The 19,245-nt window shown below is 44.1% G+C and overlaps 1 protein-coding gene across 2 annotated transcripts in view; it reads right to left on the reverse strand.

The window, feature by feature from the left end:
- Nucleotides 1-870: 870 nt before the first annotated feature.
- The window catches only part of RABL3 (RAB, member of RAS oncogene family like 3), a 39,730-nt gene continuing 21,355 nt past the window's right edge, over nucleotides 871-19,245 (reverse strand). For both annotated transcript variants that reach the window (XM_077479604.1, XM_077479603.1), the window contains 3 exons: nucleotides 19,103-19,174; nucleotides 8,204-8,242; nucleotides 871-1,992 (listed from right to left, as the gene is read on the reverse strand). In XM_077479604.1, coding sequence (XP_077335730.1) covers nucleotides 1,934-1,992; nucleotides 8,204-8,242; nucleotides 19,103-19,174 — 170 coding nt within the window. In that variant the 3' untranslated portion in view covers nucleotides 871-1,933. The remainder of the gene's footprint in view (nucleotides 1,993-8,203; nucleotides 8,243-19,102; nucleotides 19,175-19,245) is intronic.

The following is a 19,245-nucleotide window of genomic DNA, read 5'->3' on the forward strand; positions in this document are numbered from 1 at the left end:
GGAGATATTTGCCCGAAAACGGGCACCGCTGTCTACGGCGCATGCGCCGTAGACAGCGGCACGCAGGCGCACTGAACGCGGCAGTTCCAAGAATGGAGCTGCCGCATTTGTCGACTCCCGTGCGCATGTGCGGGAGTGACGTCATCGCGGCTTCGCCGAATGACAGCGGCGGAGCTGCGAGACGCCACCAGCAAGATGGATGCGGCGGACTACAGGGGACAGCGCGACTTCGCTGGCTCCTGTGTCAGGTAAGTGACACATAATGGGCTACTATGCGATGCATAGTAGTCCATTATGCTTTGCCTTTGCAGGGAAAAAAAGAGGAAGTAAACTCATCAGGGTTTACTTCCTCTTTAAGACTCGTGGCCAATCAGGTCTTAGGACCCTCGCCCAATCGGCTCTCAGGACCTGCTTCCTGATTGGCCAGGAGGAAAAAAACGGGAAGACATTAGTGAGTATTAATTCGTCAAATTATAAAATGTCACACAACTGGGTGGGCTCACTGCGCCCCGAGCCCACCTTTTTTTTTTTTAAGCCAATTAGAGCCTCAGGCTCTAATCACGTGCTTCAAAAAAAAAAAAATCGCATTGAAATCCATAAGTCTGGCGCCCTGCATGTAGAGTAGGGGCCTGCGCCTCCCACTGCTTAGAACACAAAAATAAATAAAAAACGCAGAGGTGATCAAATACCACCAAAAGAAATCTCTATTTGTGGGGGAAAAATACATAAATATAATATATGTACAATGTTGCATGACCGCGCAATTGTAAGTAAAAATAACGCAGTGTCGTATCAACAAAAACGGTCTGGTCATGAAAGGGGGGGTAAACCTTCCGGAGGGCAAGCGGTTAAAGAAGATGCACACAAAGCTCACATTTTATATTTATTTCTTGCATTGATGTCCTCAGTATAATATACAGTACAAAGGATAACGATGTTCTCATTATGACCTCCCCCCGGTTTCGTCCAACAAGCAAGAGGACCAGGATTCGCAAGCAAAACCCAGCAGGTAATATATATCCCCGGCACACGTTCTGGTCAGAACAAGTTAAATTCTTCAAAAACCGGAGTCCAGGAAAAGTGCTGAATTCTTCCCAAATGTACTAAGAACTATTAGTATGTTCCCCGCTATGCCAGTCATTTTTCTGGCTAGGCATGATCTGCAGACTATCTGACCACCTGATGCCAGCTAAGGAAACAATAACCTTTTCTGTGCAACAACAACAACCTCTGGAGGTGTCATTCTCTAAGCCCTTGTACACACATGGTTGGACATTCCGATGAAAAATGCCCGATCGGACCGTGCTGTCGGATAATCTGACCGTGTGTGGTCTCCATCGGACTGTTTCCATCGGAATATCTGACGGACCAAGTTTTCCAGCTGGGCTATAAAATTTTCCGACACCATGATCCGATCATGTGTAGAGAATTTCCGATCGGACAAAGTGCCACGCATGCTCACATCAAATTCCTACACCAAAGCTATTGGCTACTAGCCTGATGGTAGTCCCGTTGTAACGAAATGACGTCATCACGTTCTGAACGATCGGATTTTCCGCCAACTTTGTCCGACCGTGTGTATGCAACAGTTTCGGACAAAATCCGACGGATTTGGTTGTTGGAATGTCCGGCCCGTGTGTACAAGGGCTAACAGTCAGCCACAGGTGGAGAAATTCAAAAAAATGAGGACTTGTGTGTGCGCCCGCTCCTCCTCCTCCTCAGAATGACCCCACAGGGCAGGTACGAGCCAAGAAAAATGAACCTTCCCACAATGCAGTGGGAATATGCCCTATTCTGCCATTTTGTCTCTGCTCTTTTAATGGGGTAGGGGGCGCGGGGATAGACCCTTTTTCTCGGGGGGGGAGGGAGGGAGGGGGTGGTTCGTGTGGCTTCTTGGCTCTCCTCCTCAGAAAGGGAACTCCCATTTTCTCAGTCATAGTGCAGGCTCTTGAACGATCCTCCGAACCGCTTCCGGTCTGCGTATCCTGGAATCTGCAGATGAGAAAAGAAGAATTTTAGCGGGTTAAAAATGACGACTATGAAGTCCCGTCTCTGTGTTCATTCAAGACCCCTTTCACACAGGAGCATTTTTTTCAGGCAGTTTTGAAAAACATCTCCCCTGCAGCCCAAGTGTGAGGGCCCGAGTGCCTTCACACTGGGGGAGCGGTGCGCTGGCAGGACATTAGAAAACGTCCTGCAAGCAGCATCTTTGGGGCGGTGGAGGAGCGGCGTATACACCGCCCATGCCCATTGAAATGAATGGGCAGCGTTGCTGAAGCCCCTGCAAAGCGTCGCTGCCCGAAGCACTTTGCGGGTGCTGCGGCACTTTTAGGGTGCTATTAAATTTCAAGGGGTATGAATACTTTTTCAAGGCACTGTATAAAACATGAGTGGGATCACAGCAGAGATAATAATCAGATCTGTAGACGATATCCCTCATCACACACACACATCCCCGCTGCCATCTGTGCCACTTTCTGAATCCTCAATGCCGGAACATTCTCCGGAACCAGCACTGGGGGGGGAGGGGGGGGGGGGGATCCTTCTGCTCCCTCGGCGTTCTCTTCCAGACGGAAGGCGGTGTGTTTTTTTTTTTTTTGGCTGAAGAAAAGTGCAAACTCATCCCGAATCTGCAGGAGCTCCAACCTGCTCCTGTTTATCTCTGACACAGACCTGCGGGTTTCATGGGCTCAGTCTTCTCCCTGATCACAGCACAGGCCAGTCCAGAGAAGACATTTCCCGCCATACATTATACAATTTTCTTATTCAATCTCCTTTACATTTACCTTCAACTATGTAGTGCGAGGACCTGCCCTGCTTGGGAAAAGGTTTAGTATTGACTGTACCGTATTTATCGGCGTATAGCACGCACTTTAATCCCCGTAAAATCAGGGGGAAATCGTGGGTGCGTGTCATACGTCGATCTCCGCTGATTGTGAGCGGAGCGATCGCCGCCGAGATACACATAGCCGAATGTAGTCCGCTCTTCTCGGCACTGCTCACAGTCACACCCAGTCTCGCCATTGGACCTGTGTTATGTCCATCATAGGGCGGGACTGGGCGTGACTGTGAGCGGAGCCGAGTACACTCGGCTATGTGTAGCTCGGGTCCGCCTAGTCCCTGCACTGGGGCAAGGCTGCACTGACAAGGCTGCACTGGGGCAAGGCTGCACTGACAAAACTGCACTGGGGCAAGGCTGCACTGACAAGGCTGCACTGGGGCAAGGCTGCACTGGGGCAAGGCTGCACTGACAAGGCTACACTGACTGCACTGGGGCAAGGCTGCACTGGGGCAAGGCTACACTGACAAGGCTGTACCCGCTGCACTGGGGTAAGGCTGCACTGACAGGGCTACACTGACAAGGCTGCACCGACAAGGCTGCACCAAGGCTGCACAGACAAGGCTACACTGACTGCACTGGGGAAAGGCTGCACTGACAAGGCTACACTGACTGCACTGGGGCAAGGCTGCACTGGCACTGGGGTAAGGCTGCACTGACAAGGCTACACTGACTGTACTGGGGCAAGGCTGCACTGACAAGGCTACACTGACTGCACTGGGGTAAGGCTGCACTGACAAGGCTACACTGACTGCACTGGGGCAAGGCTGCACTGACAAGGCTACACTAACTGCACTGGGGTAAGGCTGCACAGACAAGGCTACACTGACTGCACTGGGGCAAGGCTGCACTGACAAGGCTACACTGACTGCACTGGGGCAAGGCTGCACTGGCACTGGGGTAAGGCTGCACTGACAAGGCTACACTGACTGCACTGGGGTAAGGCTGCACTGACAAGGCTACACTGACTGCACTGGGGTAAGGCTGCACTGACAAGGCTACACTAACAGCACTGGGGTAAGACTGCACTGACAAGGCTACACTGACTGCACTGGGGTAAGGCTGCACTGACAAGGCTACACTGACTGCACTGGGGTAAGGCTGCACTGACAAGGCTACACTGACAGCACTGGGGTAAGGCTGCACTGACAAGGCTACACTGACTGCACTGGGGTAAGGCTGCACTGACAAGGCTACACTGACTGCACTGGGGCAAGGCTGCACTGACTGCACTGGGGCAAGGCTGCACTGACAAGGCTACACTGACTGCACTGGGGCAAGGCTGCACTGGCACTGGGGTAAGGCTGCACTGACAAGGCTACACTGACTGCACTGGGGTAAGGCTGCACTGACAAGGCTACACTGACTGCACTGGGGCAAGGCTGCACTGACTGCACTGGGGCAAGGCTGCACTGACAAGGCTACACTGACTGCACTGGGGCAAGGCTGCACTGGCACTGGGGTAAGGCTGCACTGACAAGGCTACACTGACTGCACTGGGGCAAGGCTGCAATGGACACGGATAAGGCTGCATTGATGGGCATTTAAATGTACGTTTTTTTCCCTTAAACTTCCCTCCTCAACTTGGGGTGCGTGTTATACGCCAATAAATACGGTATATTATATGGTATAGTAAATCTAAAAAAAAATGTAATTTACAAAATTGTATAATGTATGGCCAACCAATCCCCTCATCAGAGAACGGTGGCCATATGCGTGTTGGGGCCGGGCTCAGGATCTCTGGACTCCTTCTATAGAGGGCACACATTGCCTGACTCTCTTGGTTTTTGAGATGGTTATCACCAGAACCACCAAGGTGTGTAGTCACCCAATCCGGGTCCTGGTATCACTTTACCCAGAAGCAGCTAACGGACTCTGATCTGTACTCTATCTCTTAACATCAATGCTGACTAACTTGTGTAAAAGCAGATGTGTATACTTACCGTCGGGCCACTCCGGTCTGGTCATGTGACCCCCCTAATGACGTCAGACTCACACTGACGGAACGCATTGGGTGGAATCAAGCATAACACGTCACTTCCGCTTTCTTGGAATGCAGGTGGAGCGCATCACAGCATCTCCTGTTTGCTTATGATTTAAACAATTCACACGCTGTAGCCTACATGGTTTTAATCTTTTTTTTTTTTAATATACTGCTCCACGAGAGGCTTCTTTTCTATTCCTACATGAGCCGATGTGTCGAATACTGTCCCCGATCGGATAATGGCCGTCCTGTACTGAGCTTGTGGGGCTTGATCCTGGACTCGGTGCGCAGGCGCAGTTCATCTACCCTGTTTCTCCGAAAATAAGACCTAGCATGATTGTCGGTGAAGGCTGCAATATAAGCCCTACCCCCCAAATAAGCCCTAGTTAAAGTCCTTGTAGGTCTTATTTTCAGGGTAGGGCCTATTTTGGGGGTAGGGCTTATATTGGAGCCATCACCGACATTCACGCTAGGTCTTATTTTCAGGGAAACAAGGTATGGAGACTTTCGGAGTCTCCTTGTCCTCCGTACTGTGCAAACGCTGCGCCTGTGCAGTACGGGGCGGACACTATTCGATGGGGGACAGACACCGACACAAATGCTTAGTAATCCAGGAACAGCGCCCACGATATTTTCCCTGGGCTGTCTTCCTCTCCATGAGGATACATCTAATCTTGCTGTCTTTGACTACCTGTAATGGGGGTGCTGACAGGACCTATGCAGTCCTTTATGTGTCTTCTTCACATGCATGCTTCCGCTCTGTACTACAGCTCTACATTCATTTTCTTTTTTTTTTATTAAAAGGAAGAAGAAAAAGAAATCAAATGCATGCAGAGCTGTAGTACAGAGCAGCTGGCTACACATGGAGGAGACACAAACAGGTCTCCTCAGGTCCAGGAAGCACATAGACAACGTGAACAAAGCAGCACAGCCAGGGGGCAGTTATATAAGGAAGCTCCAAGAAAGGTATAAAAAAAATTCTAAATGTGTGAATTATGTTATTTTTATCTTATTTAGGGAAAAACGAATTTGTCTTTAAAAGGTTTTGTACACTTTTATTTAATTTTTTGTTGTTTTAACTAATAATTAATGTTTCATTTCCTGTGCTGTGTGTTTGCTTTACCAGGGCTTACATGTTTGCAGTTTGTGGTGCCATGGCTTATTGGCTTCTTTATGTCCATGCATTCATTCACCTAGCTTGTCCCTATATGCCAAAAGGACATGACAACTTCCTGTTCTAGGTCACACATCATCCAATGTGCGTGTTGCATCACAAACGTGCGAGCGCAAACATATTATATATCTTCCAGCTGTATCAATGAACTCTGCTGTCTGTGTCAGATCTAGTTACTGTGTAGCTCTCACCTGCACCGGCACTAGAGAGACCCAGGGATTGTGGGATATATAGTTTCTTCACAGGAAGTGTCGGATCTCAGACTACAGACAGAGGTCATGCATTAACCTGTGCCATGCCATGCCTCATATTTAAACACATACAGAAACTTCTGACACCAGAATGTGAAGATTTACTGTACTATGTGTACAGGGCAACAAATTAGACTACACCGGGGTCTCCAAACTTTCTAAACAAGGGGCCAGTTCATCATACTTCAAACTTTAGGGGGGCTGGACTGTGGGCAGAGGAAGTAGAAAATGCCCTGGTGGCAGTGGGAGGAATAGTGCCCCATCATTGATGTCAGCGGGGGGGGGGGGGGGGGGAATAGTGCCCCATCATCGGTGTCAATGGGAGGAATAGTACTCCATGATTGGTGTCAGTGGGAGGAATAGTACTCCATGATTGGTGTCAGTGGGAGGAATAGTGCCCCATTGTTAGTGTCAGTGGGGGGAACTATGCTAACAGTGGGAGCAATAATGCCCCAAGGGCCAGATAAAATCAAGCAAAGGGCCATAGTTTGGAGACCACTGGACTACACGATCAATGCACATCTTATCTTACATACTATCACCACCACACCAATTATATGATGATACTGTAATATGCAAAAAATGTTTAAAAATTTGAAATATATATATATATATATATATATATTTTTTTTCTTAATTAAAAAAAATAAAAAAATGTTTACATTTTATATATATATATATATATATATATATATATATATATATATATATATTTTTTTTTTTTTTTCTTAATTAAAAAAATAAATAAAAAAAAAATAAAAAAATATTTGTAAAAATTTTCTAGAAAGAAAATCTATCACCACCACACCAATTATATGATGACACTGTAATATGTAAAAAATGTTTAAATTTATATATATATATATATATATATATATATATATATATATATATATATATATATATTCTTAATTTCTAAAATATTTTTAAAAATTTTCTAGAGAGAGAAAATCTGGAAGAAGGATTTATCCCCTTAATGACCTGGCCATTTTTTGCGATACGGCACTGCGTCGCTTTAACTGACAATTGCGCGGTCAAGCGACGTTGCACACAAACGAAATTTCTGGCCTTTTTTCCCCCCACAAATAGAGCTTTCTTTTGGTGGTATTTGATCACCTCTGCGGTTTTTATTTTTTTGCACTATAAACAAAAAATAAAAAGAGCGCCATTTGGCTATAAAAATACCCAAAAAAATACCAAAAAAAAAAAAACAGCAGTGATTAAATACCACCAAAAGAAAGCTCTATCTGTGTGAAAAAAAATAGAAATGGAATTTGGGTGCAGCGTTGCATGACTGCGTAATTTTCATTCAAAGTGCGACAGCCCTGAAACCTGAAAATTGGCCTGGGTAGGAAGGGGGTAAAAGCGCAGACTATTGAAGTGGTTAAAGGCCTGTGAGTTGGGGGCCTTCATGGATTGGACTTGTTCTCCAGCACATCACACAGATACTTGACTGGACTGATATCTGGAGAATTTGGAGGCCAAGTCAACACCTTGAAGACACTTTTCCATTGATGCTCACGTGCCCATTGTAGGAGCTTTTTAGGCTGTGGGCACGGGTCAGCATGGGCACCCTTAACCAGTCTGCGGCTACGCTGCCCCCATACACAACCTTTGACACCTTTCTATCAGAACCACCATCAACTTTTTCAGCAGTAACTCTTCCATTGGATCGAACTACATGGGCCAGCCTTTACTTCCAATGTGCCTCAATGTCACGTGACCGCCCATGACCATCGTCCCTGGTTGGCCGCTTTTCCTTCCTTGGACCACTTTTGCCCGGTTCTGACCACGGCAGACCAGGAACATTAAACCAGAGCTGCAGTTTTGGAGTTGCTCTGACCCAGTCGTCCAAGGTTGGCCCTTGTCAGAGTTGCTCAGCAGTCATATTTGTTGTGGCCGATCGTTGTAATCTACATTTATAGCTAATCCAATGGAGATAAAACTATACCCACCGTGCCGGTGTCCCTGGAATAATATCTCTTCTCGATTACCTGAAAAACATAAACGTTGATGTTGACCATAAGTGACCTCTACATATCAAACAAGGGCAATGTGTATGCTGACATAGACGGTACATATCTTGTGACAACCAGCTTCATACTGTAGATCAATAAAGGACCCGCTCACTTAAATCTTCTATTTAAGAGTTTTTTTTGCCCACTTTTATTAAAATAAAAAGTTCCAGTTCTACACGTTGGTTTCTTTCGCAGGGGTTTATCGCCGCCCTCCTGGTGTATACTTGTAGTGCTGTTGCTCTGGCCTCATTCCTCAGGCCTTTGTCAGTCTTCTCAAACAACTCTATGAATGACTCTAGCAGCCCTCTGCTCCATCTGCTCCCACCTGTCTTCTGGGGTTGGGGGGGGTCTATATGGGACTCCTGGGTTATGACCTCCTCGGTGCACCAGGATGGACTCCAGAACCATAGTCACCGGTCCAACAAAAGCCCTGCACAATCCATCTGCTGGTTTTCTGTAAAACTTGGACCCAGGGTTTGGAGTTTTTAACCTTCCCAAGTCTCTATGAAGTCTCCGGACTCCAGGACCCAAACCAGGCTTTTCCGATCTCTAAGGAACTACTCTGTATAAAACAAGCACCCTGGAACCGCTCAACCCGCCTGGATGAGAAGCCTGGGTGAAGACTGCACAGCCAACCAACATCAAAGAGGACTGGATGAATGTATATACAATAAATAGCAGCTATAATCATATATTAAAGCGGTTTGGTACCTAAAAATGAAACTTCATCTTATTAAAATCACCAGATCGAATACTTACCTGCCATTTTTAAAGTGGGCAGGCAGCTGTATCTGCCATTACCACTATTGCACACTGAGCATGCGCGAGATGGAGCGGAGCATGCTGGGAGCCGAGCGTCATCGATACACAGGAAGCAAATGCCTGTGGGCTTCAGACGCCCACACTTAAAATGGAAAACGCCAGAGCACTTTTTTAAAAGTCATCCCGAGGAAAAGAATCGTCGCGCCAGGGGTAAAAAAAACGCCGGATGTGGATGCTAAGCGAAGGTAGCAGTCGCCCACCTGTAACACAGGTAAGAAAAAAAAGAAGAGCGGAATCCCACTTTAATCAGATCAGGCAACAATTGCGATTGGTTGCCAGAGGTTACAGTGTATCATTACCGCTCACTGACTGGTTGCTAGAGGTTACAGCACACATTACGGCTCACTGATTAGTTGCTAGAGGTTACAGCACATGATTTCTGCTTGTTGATTTGTTGCTAGAGATTACTGTGGCTATGACCTCAGGGGCTCATGATATACATATCATGCTCACCTGAGGAGGGGCATGATATCCCCTATTTACATATGAATGCTGCCTCTATTTACATATGAATGCTGCCTCTATTTACATATGAATGCCCGTAATTTACATGTAAACACAGGGTCTGTCGGTGAGTCATCTGTATACAACAATAGGGCAGAGATGGGCAGCATTAGTAGCAGCACTTCACACTGAGATATCAGGACACAGCAAAGGACTAAAACCTCAAGGGACAAGGGAATTTATTTTTATTTTTTTATTCTTTATTTAAATTTTTCATTTAAGTTGCGTACAAAACATAATCAAGTATTATAAAAGAAAACCATAGGACCAAAATACATTCATGCCCTTAAATTTTTCACATTATCCTGGTTTTCTTTCTTTACTTCTCGAGTTCTTCTAAAATATCTCCCTCCCACCCCTCTCCCCACCCCTACCGACCCATTACCTCGTTAAAAATCATAGATTGTCTAAAGATTTTCCAGTATTTCCATTTCACATGGAATCTCTTTCTTTCTCTTTCTTCCTCCATTCCCAGCCCTTCAATACTATACATTTCCTCAACTTTTCCTAACCATTCCTTTACTTTGGGTGCTTCTATTTCTTTCCATTTTTTCGGAATCAGGCTTTTTGCCACATTTATTAATGAGCTTGTGAGGGAATTCCTATACTCCTTAATTGGGGTATCTACTGCATGGAATAGGCATAACCATGGGTTCTCAGGTAACTGTATTTTAGCTATTACTTCTATATATCTTATTATTTCTCTCCAATATTCTTTAATCTTGGGACAATCCCACCATATATGGGCCAAACTTCCCGTTTGTCCACAATTCCTCCAACATTTCCCAGATTGTCCCTCCTGGTACTTTGCCATTATATCTGGGGTCCTATACCATCTTACTAAAATTTTATAATTTGTTTCTATCATCTTACTATTTTCCGTGGATCTGTGCACCATCTTTAATATTTTTTCTATATTTTGGTTTTCACCCCGTGCTCCTATCTCTTCTTCCCATTTTTTAATGAAAGTTGGTACCTCCGCTTCACATTCCCGTCTCAAGACCTTATAAAGCTGGGCAATACCTGCCCTTGGGGATTTCCCCTCACATATCCGCTCCAAGGCAGTCAAATTTTCTCCATCTCTAAGCGGTTGTGGTAGTCTTGAGACGAAATGTCTAAGCTGCAGGTATCGCCATTCATTCAAATCCATCCAATCATTTTCTTTCTGTAATATTGCTAGTGTTTTCAATTTCCCCTCTTTAATTATGTGTCGTAATTGCATATTATCTTGTTTTATCCATTTCCCTCCTATTGTACTTTTACCAGGTGAAAAAAAATCATTATCTTTTAAATAAATTAAAGGGGAATTATATTTCCACTTGTTATGTTTGTGTATTCCCTCCCATACTCTAAACACATTTTTTGTGACCAAAGGTGTTGTCTTCCCTAGTGATCTATATTTTAAAGGAGTCCAGATTTCTCTACCTAAATTTGTGCCTGATAAACTGTGTTCTATTTTTCCCCATCTTTTTTTACTTTCTAATTTTGCCCATTCCACCACCCGTGTTAACACTGCTGCTTCGTAATATTTTCTAAAGTCTGGGACATTCAGACCCCCCTCGTCTTTTCCCTTTTGCAAAGTCTTCAGTGGGATTCTAGGTTTCTTGTTGTTCCAGATAAATTTAGAAATTAAAGAATTTATCATTTTAAAATATAGGGGGGGGATATATATTGGTAATAGCTGAAATTTATAAAGGATTTTAGGTTGAATAATCATTTTTAAGGCATTAATTCTTCCTAACCATGACAGGGGCTTTGTTCTCATTCTCCTTATTTCTTCTCTCAATTCTTCTAGAAGGGGGATATAGTTTATTAGGTAAATTTTTTCTATTGATGCAGTCAGTTTAATCCCTAAATATTTAATTTCTTTTTGCCATAGAAATGGGAATTCTCTCTTAATGTCAAGTTCTTCTCTCGGATTTATATTTACGTTTAAGATTTCTGACTTGCTTGGGTTGATTTTAAAGTTAGATAATTCTCCGTATTCCTGTAAAGCCTTTAACAAGTTTGGCATGGAAATTCGTGGGCTAGATACATAAAACAGAATATCATCCGCGAATGCGGCTGTCTTATGTATTTCCCCCTCTATCTCAACCCCCTTTATATCTGGGTTTCTCCTTATCGTCTCCAGGAGTGGCTCCAATGCCAGAACGAACAATAGGGGGGACAGCGGACACCCCTGTCTAGTCCCATTGTTCATTCTGAAGGCTGTTGATAGTACCCCATTAACTCTTACCACTGCCTTGGGGCTGTTATATAATGCCTTTATCCACTTCAAAATTTTGGGACCAAACCCCATTCCCCTTAGGGTACCCATCATGAATCCCCAGTCTACTCGGTCAAAAGCTTTCTCAGCATCTATTGATAGGAGTAGACTGGGGATTCTACTCTCCTTCATCCTCTGAAGCAGTAATAATGACCTTACTCCATTATCTTTTCCTTCTCGCCCCTCAATGAATCCCACCTGATCTGCATGGACTAAGCTAGGCATTAACTTCTTTATTCTAGCGGCCAATATTTTTGCGAACAATTTAATGTCCGTATTGAGTAGTGAGATCGGTCTATAGTTTGAGCATATTGTATTCTCTTTTCCCTCTTTCAATATCGTGGAGATTGTCGCAGTGGAGGCCTCCTCGCTCAGTCCATATTTTGTACCTAGTCCATTATAATATGCACATAAAATTGGGGCTAGTATGTCTCCAAACTTTTTTAGATATTCTATTGTATAGCCATCAGGCCATGGGCTCTTTCCTCCTTTGGTCTCTTTTATTGCCTGTATTACTTCTTGGACTGAGATTGGATTCTCCAATTCCTGCGCCAATTCCCCCGGTATTTTAGGGATATTTGCTTGAAATATATAGTCTTTGATTTTTCCCCTTCTCTTCATCTCTTGCTTTTCTGTCTCTTTTTTTCTCACGGAATATAACTGCCCATAATATTCTCTAAAAACTTCTGCTATTTCCTTAGTTTTATAGACCGACTCTCCCTCTTTATTTAATATTTTCTCTATATAATTCTTCGATCTTTTTTTCCTCAATATCTTTGCTAAGATCTTACTATTTTTAATGCCGCTATAATATCTCTCTTTATTAATCCTATTATATATCGTCCTCATTTCCTGTTCCATTAATTCCCCGAGTTCCTCTCTTTTCATAGCCAGTTTATGTAATAGGTCCACTACCTGTCCACTTTCCCTGCCATTTGCCTTTTTATGTTCTTGCTCTAATCCATGGATTTCCTCCCTCAACTCTCTACTCTTTTTAATACCTTCTCTCTTCCTATTTGTACCTAGTGAAATATATATCCCTCTTATATAAGCTTTATGTGTCTCCCAAATAATATTTTCCATATTCTCTTCATTTAAATTAGTGGTAAAAAAAAACTCCAATTCCTTTCTAATTATTTCCTCTCCCTTCTCGTCCAACAGTTCCCTATTCAATTTCCAGGAAAAAGGAGATTTCTGAAATCCTGGGATTTTGATCTTCAGGCATATTGGAGAATGATCAGACAATGTTCTAATTCCTATATCTGTGGATATCACCTCGTCCAGAACCCTATGTTCCACTAACCAGTAGTCGATCCTTGTGTACGTCCCGTGTACCGGGGAATAGAACGAGTAGTCTCGTATCCTTGGGTGCATAGTTCTCCACACATCCATAAGCTGGTACTGATATAGCCTGTGTTTTATTATTCTCCTCTGCTCCTTCCCAATCCCCTGCACACCGGACGAACTATCCATTTGCGGATTCATACAAAAGTTCATATCTCCAGCTATAATTACTCTTCAGGATTACTATATTACTATAATCAGGATTTTTAAAGCGATCTGTGATCATTTGTTTTGTGAGTAGCATTCTTCTTCTTAATAAAACAACTGTTTATACATACTACACCATGGATGTGTCTTTTCCTCACTATACATAACGTGGACATAATACCAGCGGAAAAGCAGGCGTCTCCCAGGACAACATCAAGCCAATGCCAGAGAGCAGCACAGTGGCTCATACTGTGAAGGCTGGTCCACCCCAGTAGGGGTAAGATTTCTGGTGAGGGTAATCGCATTACTATTCACTGTGAGGCGCACCGGGAGAAGCTGTTTGTTTTATGAAGATAATCATCATTATTTATTTATTTTTTTGTGCACAATCCACCTTTTGTTCATTTATAAGTTAAGTGCGGGACTTTCACTCATTGCTATTATATATTTTTGATTTTGTGTTTTTTTTTTGATGTTACCACCATTTTGTGCTTATAAATTGTATTTATGTATTTCTTTTAGGAGGTTGTTGCTAGTAAATTAAGCACTTGATATATGGTAATTATAGTGATTCAGGCACTTAGAACAGCACGGTCCTTCCTTGTCTTTCATTTAGCATTGTTGGGACTTTTCTGTGTGTTTTTTTGCGTTTCACATTATTAGATTACTATTTACCAGCAAGCTGACAATTTTTCACAATCTTTCACATATAGGTTTTTTAATTAATTTTCTACTAATATTTTAAGGGTACAGCGCCAGATCTACTCCCCCTTCTTTTTTACAGTTATTTCCACTCATTGGGGTGGGAAAATTAAGTAGAGGCTGCTCATACCACAGATATACTAATTTGATCCATAGCGCAATCTTCCTTGCTTTTGCTTTAAAAAAAAAAAAAAAAAAAAAAATTCTTACTTTTTTGGGCCAGTTTTCTTTTGATTATTAAAAAATAAATAAATAAATAAATCAGAAGATATCCATTACCATTTACCACCAAATGAACGCCCAATTTATCCTGAAAAAACACGGTATAATCCACACACAGTGCTTGTGATATGTACAGTTTTACACGTCAAAGTTGCAAAATTGTGCTTAGGCATTAACATTTGTTTTACCCCCTAATGCTGGCCATACACAGGTCAAATTTCAAACAAACTTTCTTTTGAAAATCAGAAAAATTGTGCTTTTTATGATTAAATGGCGCCAGCATTGATTTCGAAATTCGACCAACTAAACCGTCAATTTCACCTCATGTTCCTACAAAAAAGAATTTTCGTGCCTGAGAATCTTCTTTTCTTTCCGGCAATTTTCTTTTCTTGCACATGCGCATTTCTTTTGAAATTTTTTTTTTTTTTTCTTTTCTTCGATTACATTTCTCGCACGATTCTCCCATCATTGATTAGAAAATCATTTGTTTTTTCAAAAAATTTCTAACATGTCCAATTATTAAAATTCAAAGGCCTCACGAAAATCGGCCATTGCTGCAGCCCACTAATGGTGTGAAATTCGTACGAAAATTCTTAGATAAGGTTTTCGAAAGAAAGTTATTTTCGAAATTCAACCCGTGTATGGCCAGCATAAGGCGCAAAGGAGCTAATCAAGACTGCGATTTGCGTGGGGCCATACTGAGGATGTGTCCCAAGACTGCAATTTGCGGGGGGCAATACTAAGGATGTGTCCCAAGACTGATTTGTGGGGGCCATACTGAGGATGTGTCCCAAGACTGCGATTTTGCAGGGGGCCATACTGAGGATGTGTCCCAAGACTGCGATTTGCGGGGGGCAATACTAAGAATGTGTCCCAAGACTGATTTGTGGGGGCCATACTGAGGATGTGTCCCAAGACTGCGATTTGCGGGGTGCCATACTGAGGATGTGTCCCAAGACTGCGATTTGCGGGGTGCCATACTGAGGATGTGTCCCAAGACTACGATCTGCGGGGGCCATACTAAGGATGTGTCCCAAGACTGCGATTTGCAGGGGGCCATACCGAGGATGTGTCCCAAGACTGCGATTTGCGGGGGGCCATACTGAGGATGTATCCCAAGACTGCGATTTGCGGGAGGCCATACCGAGGATGTGTCCCAAGACTGCGATTTGCGGGGGGCAATACTAAGAATGTGTCCCAAGACTGATTTGCGGGAGGCCATACTGAGGATGTGTCCCAAGACTGCGATTTGCGGGGTGCCATACTGAGGATGTGTCCCAAGACTACGATCTGCGGGGGCCATACTAAGGATGTGTCCCAAGACTGCGATTTGCAGGGGGCCATACCGAGGATGTGTCCCAAGACTGTGATTTGCGGGGGGCCATACTGAGGATGTATCCCAAGACTGCGATTTGCGGGAGGCCATACCGAGGATGTGTCCCAAGACTGCGATTTGCGGGAGGCCATACTGAGGATGTGTCCCAAGACTGCGATTTGCGGGAGGCCATACTGAGGATGTGTCCCAAGACTGCGATTTGCGGGAGGCCATACTGAGGATGTGTCCCAAGACTGCGATTTGCAGGGGGCCATACCGAGGATGTGTCCCAAGACTGCGATTTGCGGGAGGCCATACTGAGGATGTGTCCCAAGACTGCGATTTGCGGGAGGCCATACTGAGGATGTGTCCCAAGACTGCGATTTGCAGGGGGCCATACCGAGGATGTGTCCCAAGACTGTGATTTGCGGGGGGCCATACTGAGGATGTATCCCAAGACTGCGATTTGCGGGAGGCCATACCGAGGATGTGTCCCAAGACTGCGATTTGCGGGAGGCCATACTGAGGATGTGTCCCAAGACTGCGATTTGCAGGGGGCCATACCGAGGATGTGTCCCAAGACTGTGATTTGCGGGGGGCCATACTGAGGATGTATCCCAAGACTGCGATTTGCGGGAGGCCATACCGAGGATGTGTCCCAAGACTGCGATTTGCGGGAGGCCATACTGAGGATGTGTCCCAAGACTGCGATTTGCAGAGGGGCCATACTGAGGATGTGTCCCAAGACTGTGATTTGCGGGAGGCCATACTGAGGATGTGTCCCAAGACTGGACAAGAAGCCCTGGTGTGGAAGATTCAGTGCGAATGTTTGTGTGTTAGGCTACAGAGGGCCCCATTCTTCCCTCCACCTCCTGTTAATGTACGCCCTTTCCTATTTCCCTATTTGGAAATAAACCCAGCCCTTGTTTTAAGAGGTATTGGTCCTTCATTGGAAACAAAGCACATTATATATATATATATATATATATATATATATATATATATATATATATATATATATATATATATATATATATATATATATATATATATATATTCACACACACATAATTAAAAGTTGAGTTGCATGTATTGATTTTTATCCCATTTGTACAGGGGTACATGCAACAATCTACACCTCAATTTAGGGTGGGGGGCAGTTTCCTCCATCCACCTCATTTGTTTGGATAGAGGAATCTGGTTTTTAAAACAGAGTAGATAATCGCAGTGAGTAAGCACCATTCTGCATCTGAGACTGAACACAAGAATAGACTTTACATTACTTTCTATATATACTGGATACCAAGTAACAATGATGCATTTCCTCTTAGGAAGGATAAAGGCGATTCATTGTAATGCACAAGGACGCCAATAAGGGGATACCACCGTCCCTTCTGTACAGGGCCTGGGTCCCATAAGGTTCAACAGGGGGAACCAGACAGCTTTCTGGTGTAGGCAGTTCACTGGAGCGGTGGTGTTAAGGGGGTGCAATTACTGAAACCGATTTCCCCTGTGCTTCCCCCCCCCCCCCAGTGCAGCTGGCTTCTCCTCCTCTCCCTCCTGCCAGCTTTCAGCTACTGCAGCGGGAGCCACAGGGGGATCGGTTCTAGTAATCGCACCCCCATCCCCCTTTCAGTTTGTGAATGAACAGGAAGCCTCTGTACAGCGCACATCCTGTTCATTCATTATGCATTTCAGCTGAGGCTGCAGAGAAAGGATTGGGGATCTGTGTCTTCAAGCTCCCTCTCTGTCTCAAAAGTGACCCCTGATATTTCACCTGTACTATATAAATATATATAATATACAGTGGGAATAAATAATTATTTTGATCCCCTGCAGATTTTGTACGTTTGCCCACTGAAGGGTCTATAAATTTTATCATAGGTGTATTTTAAATGATAGAGACAGAATATCAACCAGAAATCCAGAAAAAAAAAAAACACGATACAAATGTTATAAATGGAATAAAATACGTTTTTGATTCCCAAACAACCAACAATAATTCTGGCTCCCACAGACTGGGTACAGTAGGTGCTCATGTGGTACACAGGTTAGTCCTGTCCATGTAAGAAGGTTCTCCTAACGACAACTCGTGTATAAAAGACACCTGTCCACAGAATCTCTTTCTTCCATTCAAACCTCACCTCAAGACCAAAAGAGCTGTCAAAGGACATCAGGGACAAGATCATAGACCTGCACAAGGCTGGAATGGGCTACAAGACCATCAGCAAGAAGCTTGGTGAGAAGGAGACAACTGATTAAATGTAAGAAATACAAAATAACCACCAGCTGCCCTCCGTCTGGAGTTCCATGCAAGATGTCACCTCATGGGGTGAGGATGGTCATGAGAAAAGTGAGGGATCAACCCAGAACTACACAGGAGGAGCTTGTGAAGGATCTCAAGGCAGTTGGGACCATAGTCACCAAACAAACCATTGGTAACACAATACGCCGCCATGGATTGAAATCCTGCAGTGACTGCAAGGTCCCCCTCCTGAAGAAGACACATGTACAGGTCCCCCTCCTGAAGAAGACACATGTACAGGTCCCCCTCCTGAAGAAGACACATGTACAGGACCATATGAAGTTTGCCAATGAACATCTAAATGATTCGGAGAAGGATTGGGAGAAAGTTCTGTGGTCAGATGACACCAAAATTTAGCTCTTTGGCATTAACTTGACTCACCGTGTTTCGAGGAAGAAAAATGCTGATTATGACCCGAAGAACACCATCCCTGCAGCCAAGCACAGAGGTGGAAATGTGATGCTTTGGGGCTGTTTCTCTGCTAAAGTTACAGGCCAACTTTGCCACATTGAGGGGCCAATCAACGGGGCCATGTATTGTAAAATCTTGGATGAGAACCTTCTTCCCTCAGCCAGAACACTGAAGATGGGTCATGGATGGGTCTTTTAGTATGAAAATGACCCAAAACATACCGCCATAAGGCAACAAAGGAGTGGCTCAAGAAAAAGCACATTGAGGTCATGGAGTGGCCCAGCCAGTCTCCAGACCTTAATCCTATAGAACATTTCTGGAGGGAGCTGAAACTTTGCCTTGCCAAGAGACAGCCAAGAAACCTTAAGGATTTAGAGAAGATCTGTAAAGAAGAGAGGAGCAAAATCCCTCCTGAGATGTGTGCAAAACCTGATCACCAACTACAAAGAAATGTCTGACCTCTGTCCTTGCCGACAAGAGTTTCTACACCGAATACCAAGTCATGTTTTGTTTGAGGATCAAAACTCAATTTCTAACATTTGTATCATGTGTTTCTTCTGGATTTTTGGTTAATATTCTGCCTCTATCATAAAATACACCTATGATAAAAATTATAGACCCTTCATTTCCTTGTAAGTGGACAAACTTACACAATCAGCAGGGGATCAAATCATTATTTTCCCCACTGTATATATTTGGGGGAGCAGAGACAAGGGAATATATAATGTCATCCATGGCGCTAATTGGGGGTAAACCTGGTAAAAGAGGCAATCTCTCATATATATGCAAACAAATTACCTTGTCGAAGAATCTGCTCAGTTTGACAGCGTTGGAGGACCCGGCGGCGAGGCCGCGTGTGTTGTTGCAGTCCTGAAGAGACAAAGATTGTGTTGATCTAGGCACCTTCAAACCTGGAAGTGGCGACACAAAACCAACCTTCC

The sequence above is a fragment of the Lithobates pipiens genome, unplaced genomic scaffold (genome assembly GCF_037356315.1).
Source record: "Lithobates pipiens isolate NorthernLeopardFrog02 unplaced genomic scaffold, aLitPip1_a1.2 Scaffold_16, whole genome shotgun sequence".
NCBI lineage: Eukaryota > Metazoa > Chordata > Amphibia > Anura > Ranidae > Lithobates > Lithobates pipiens.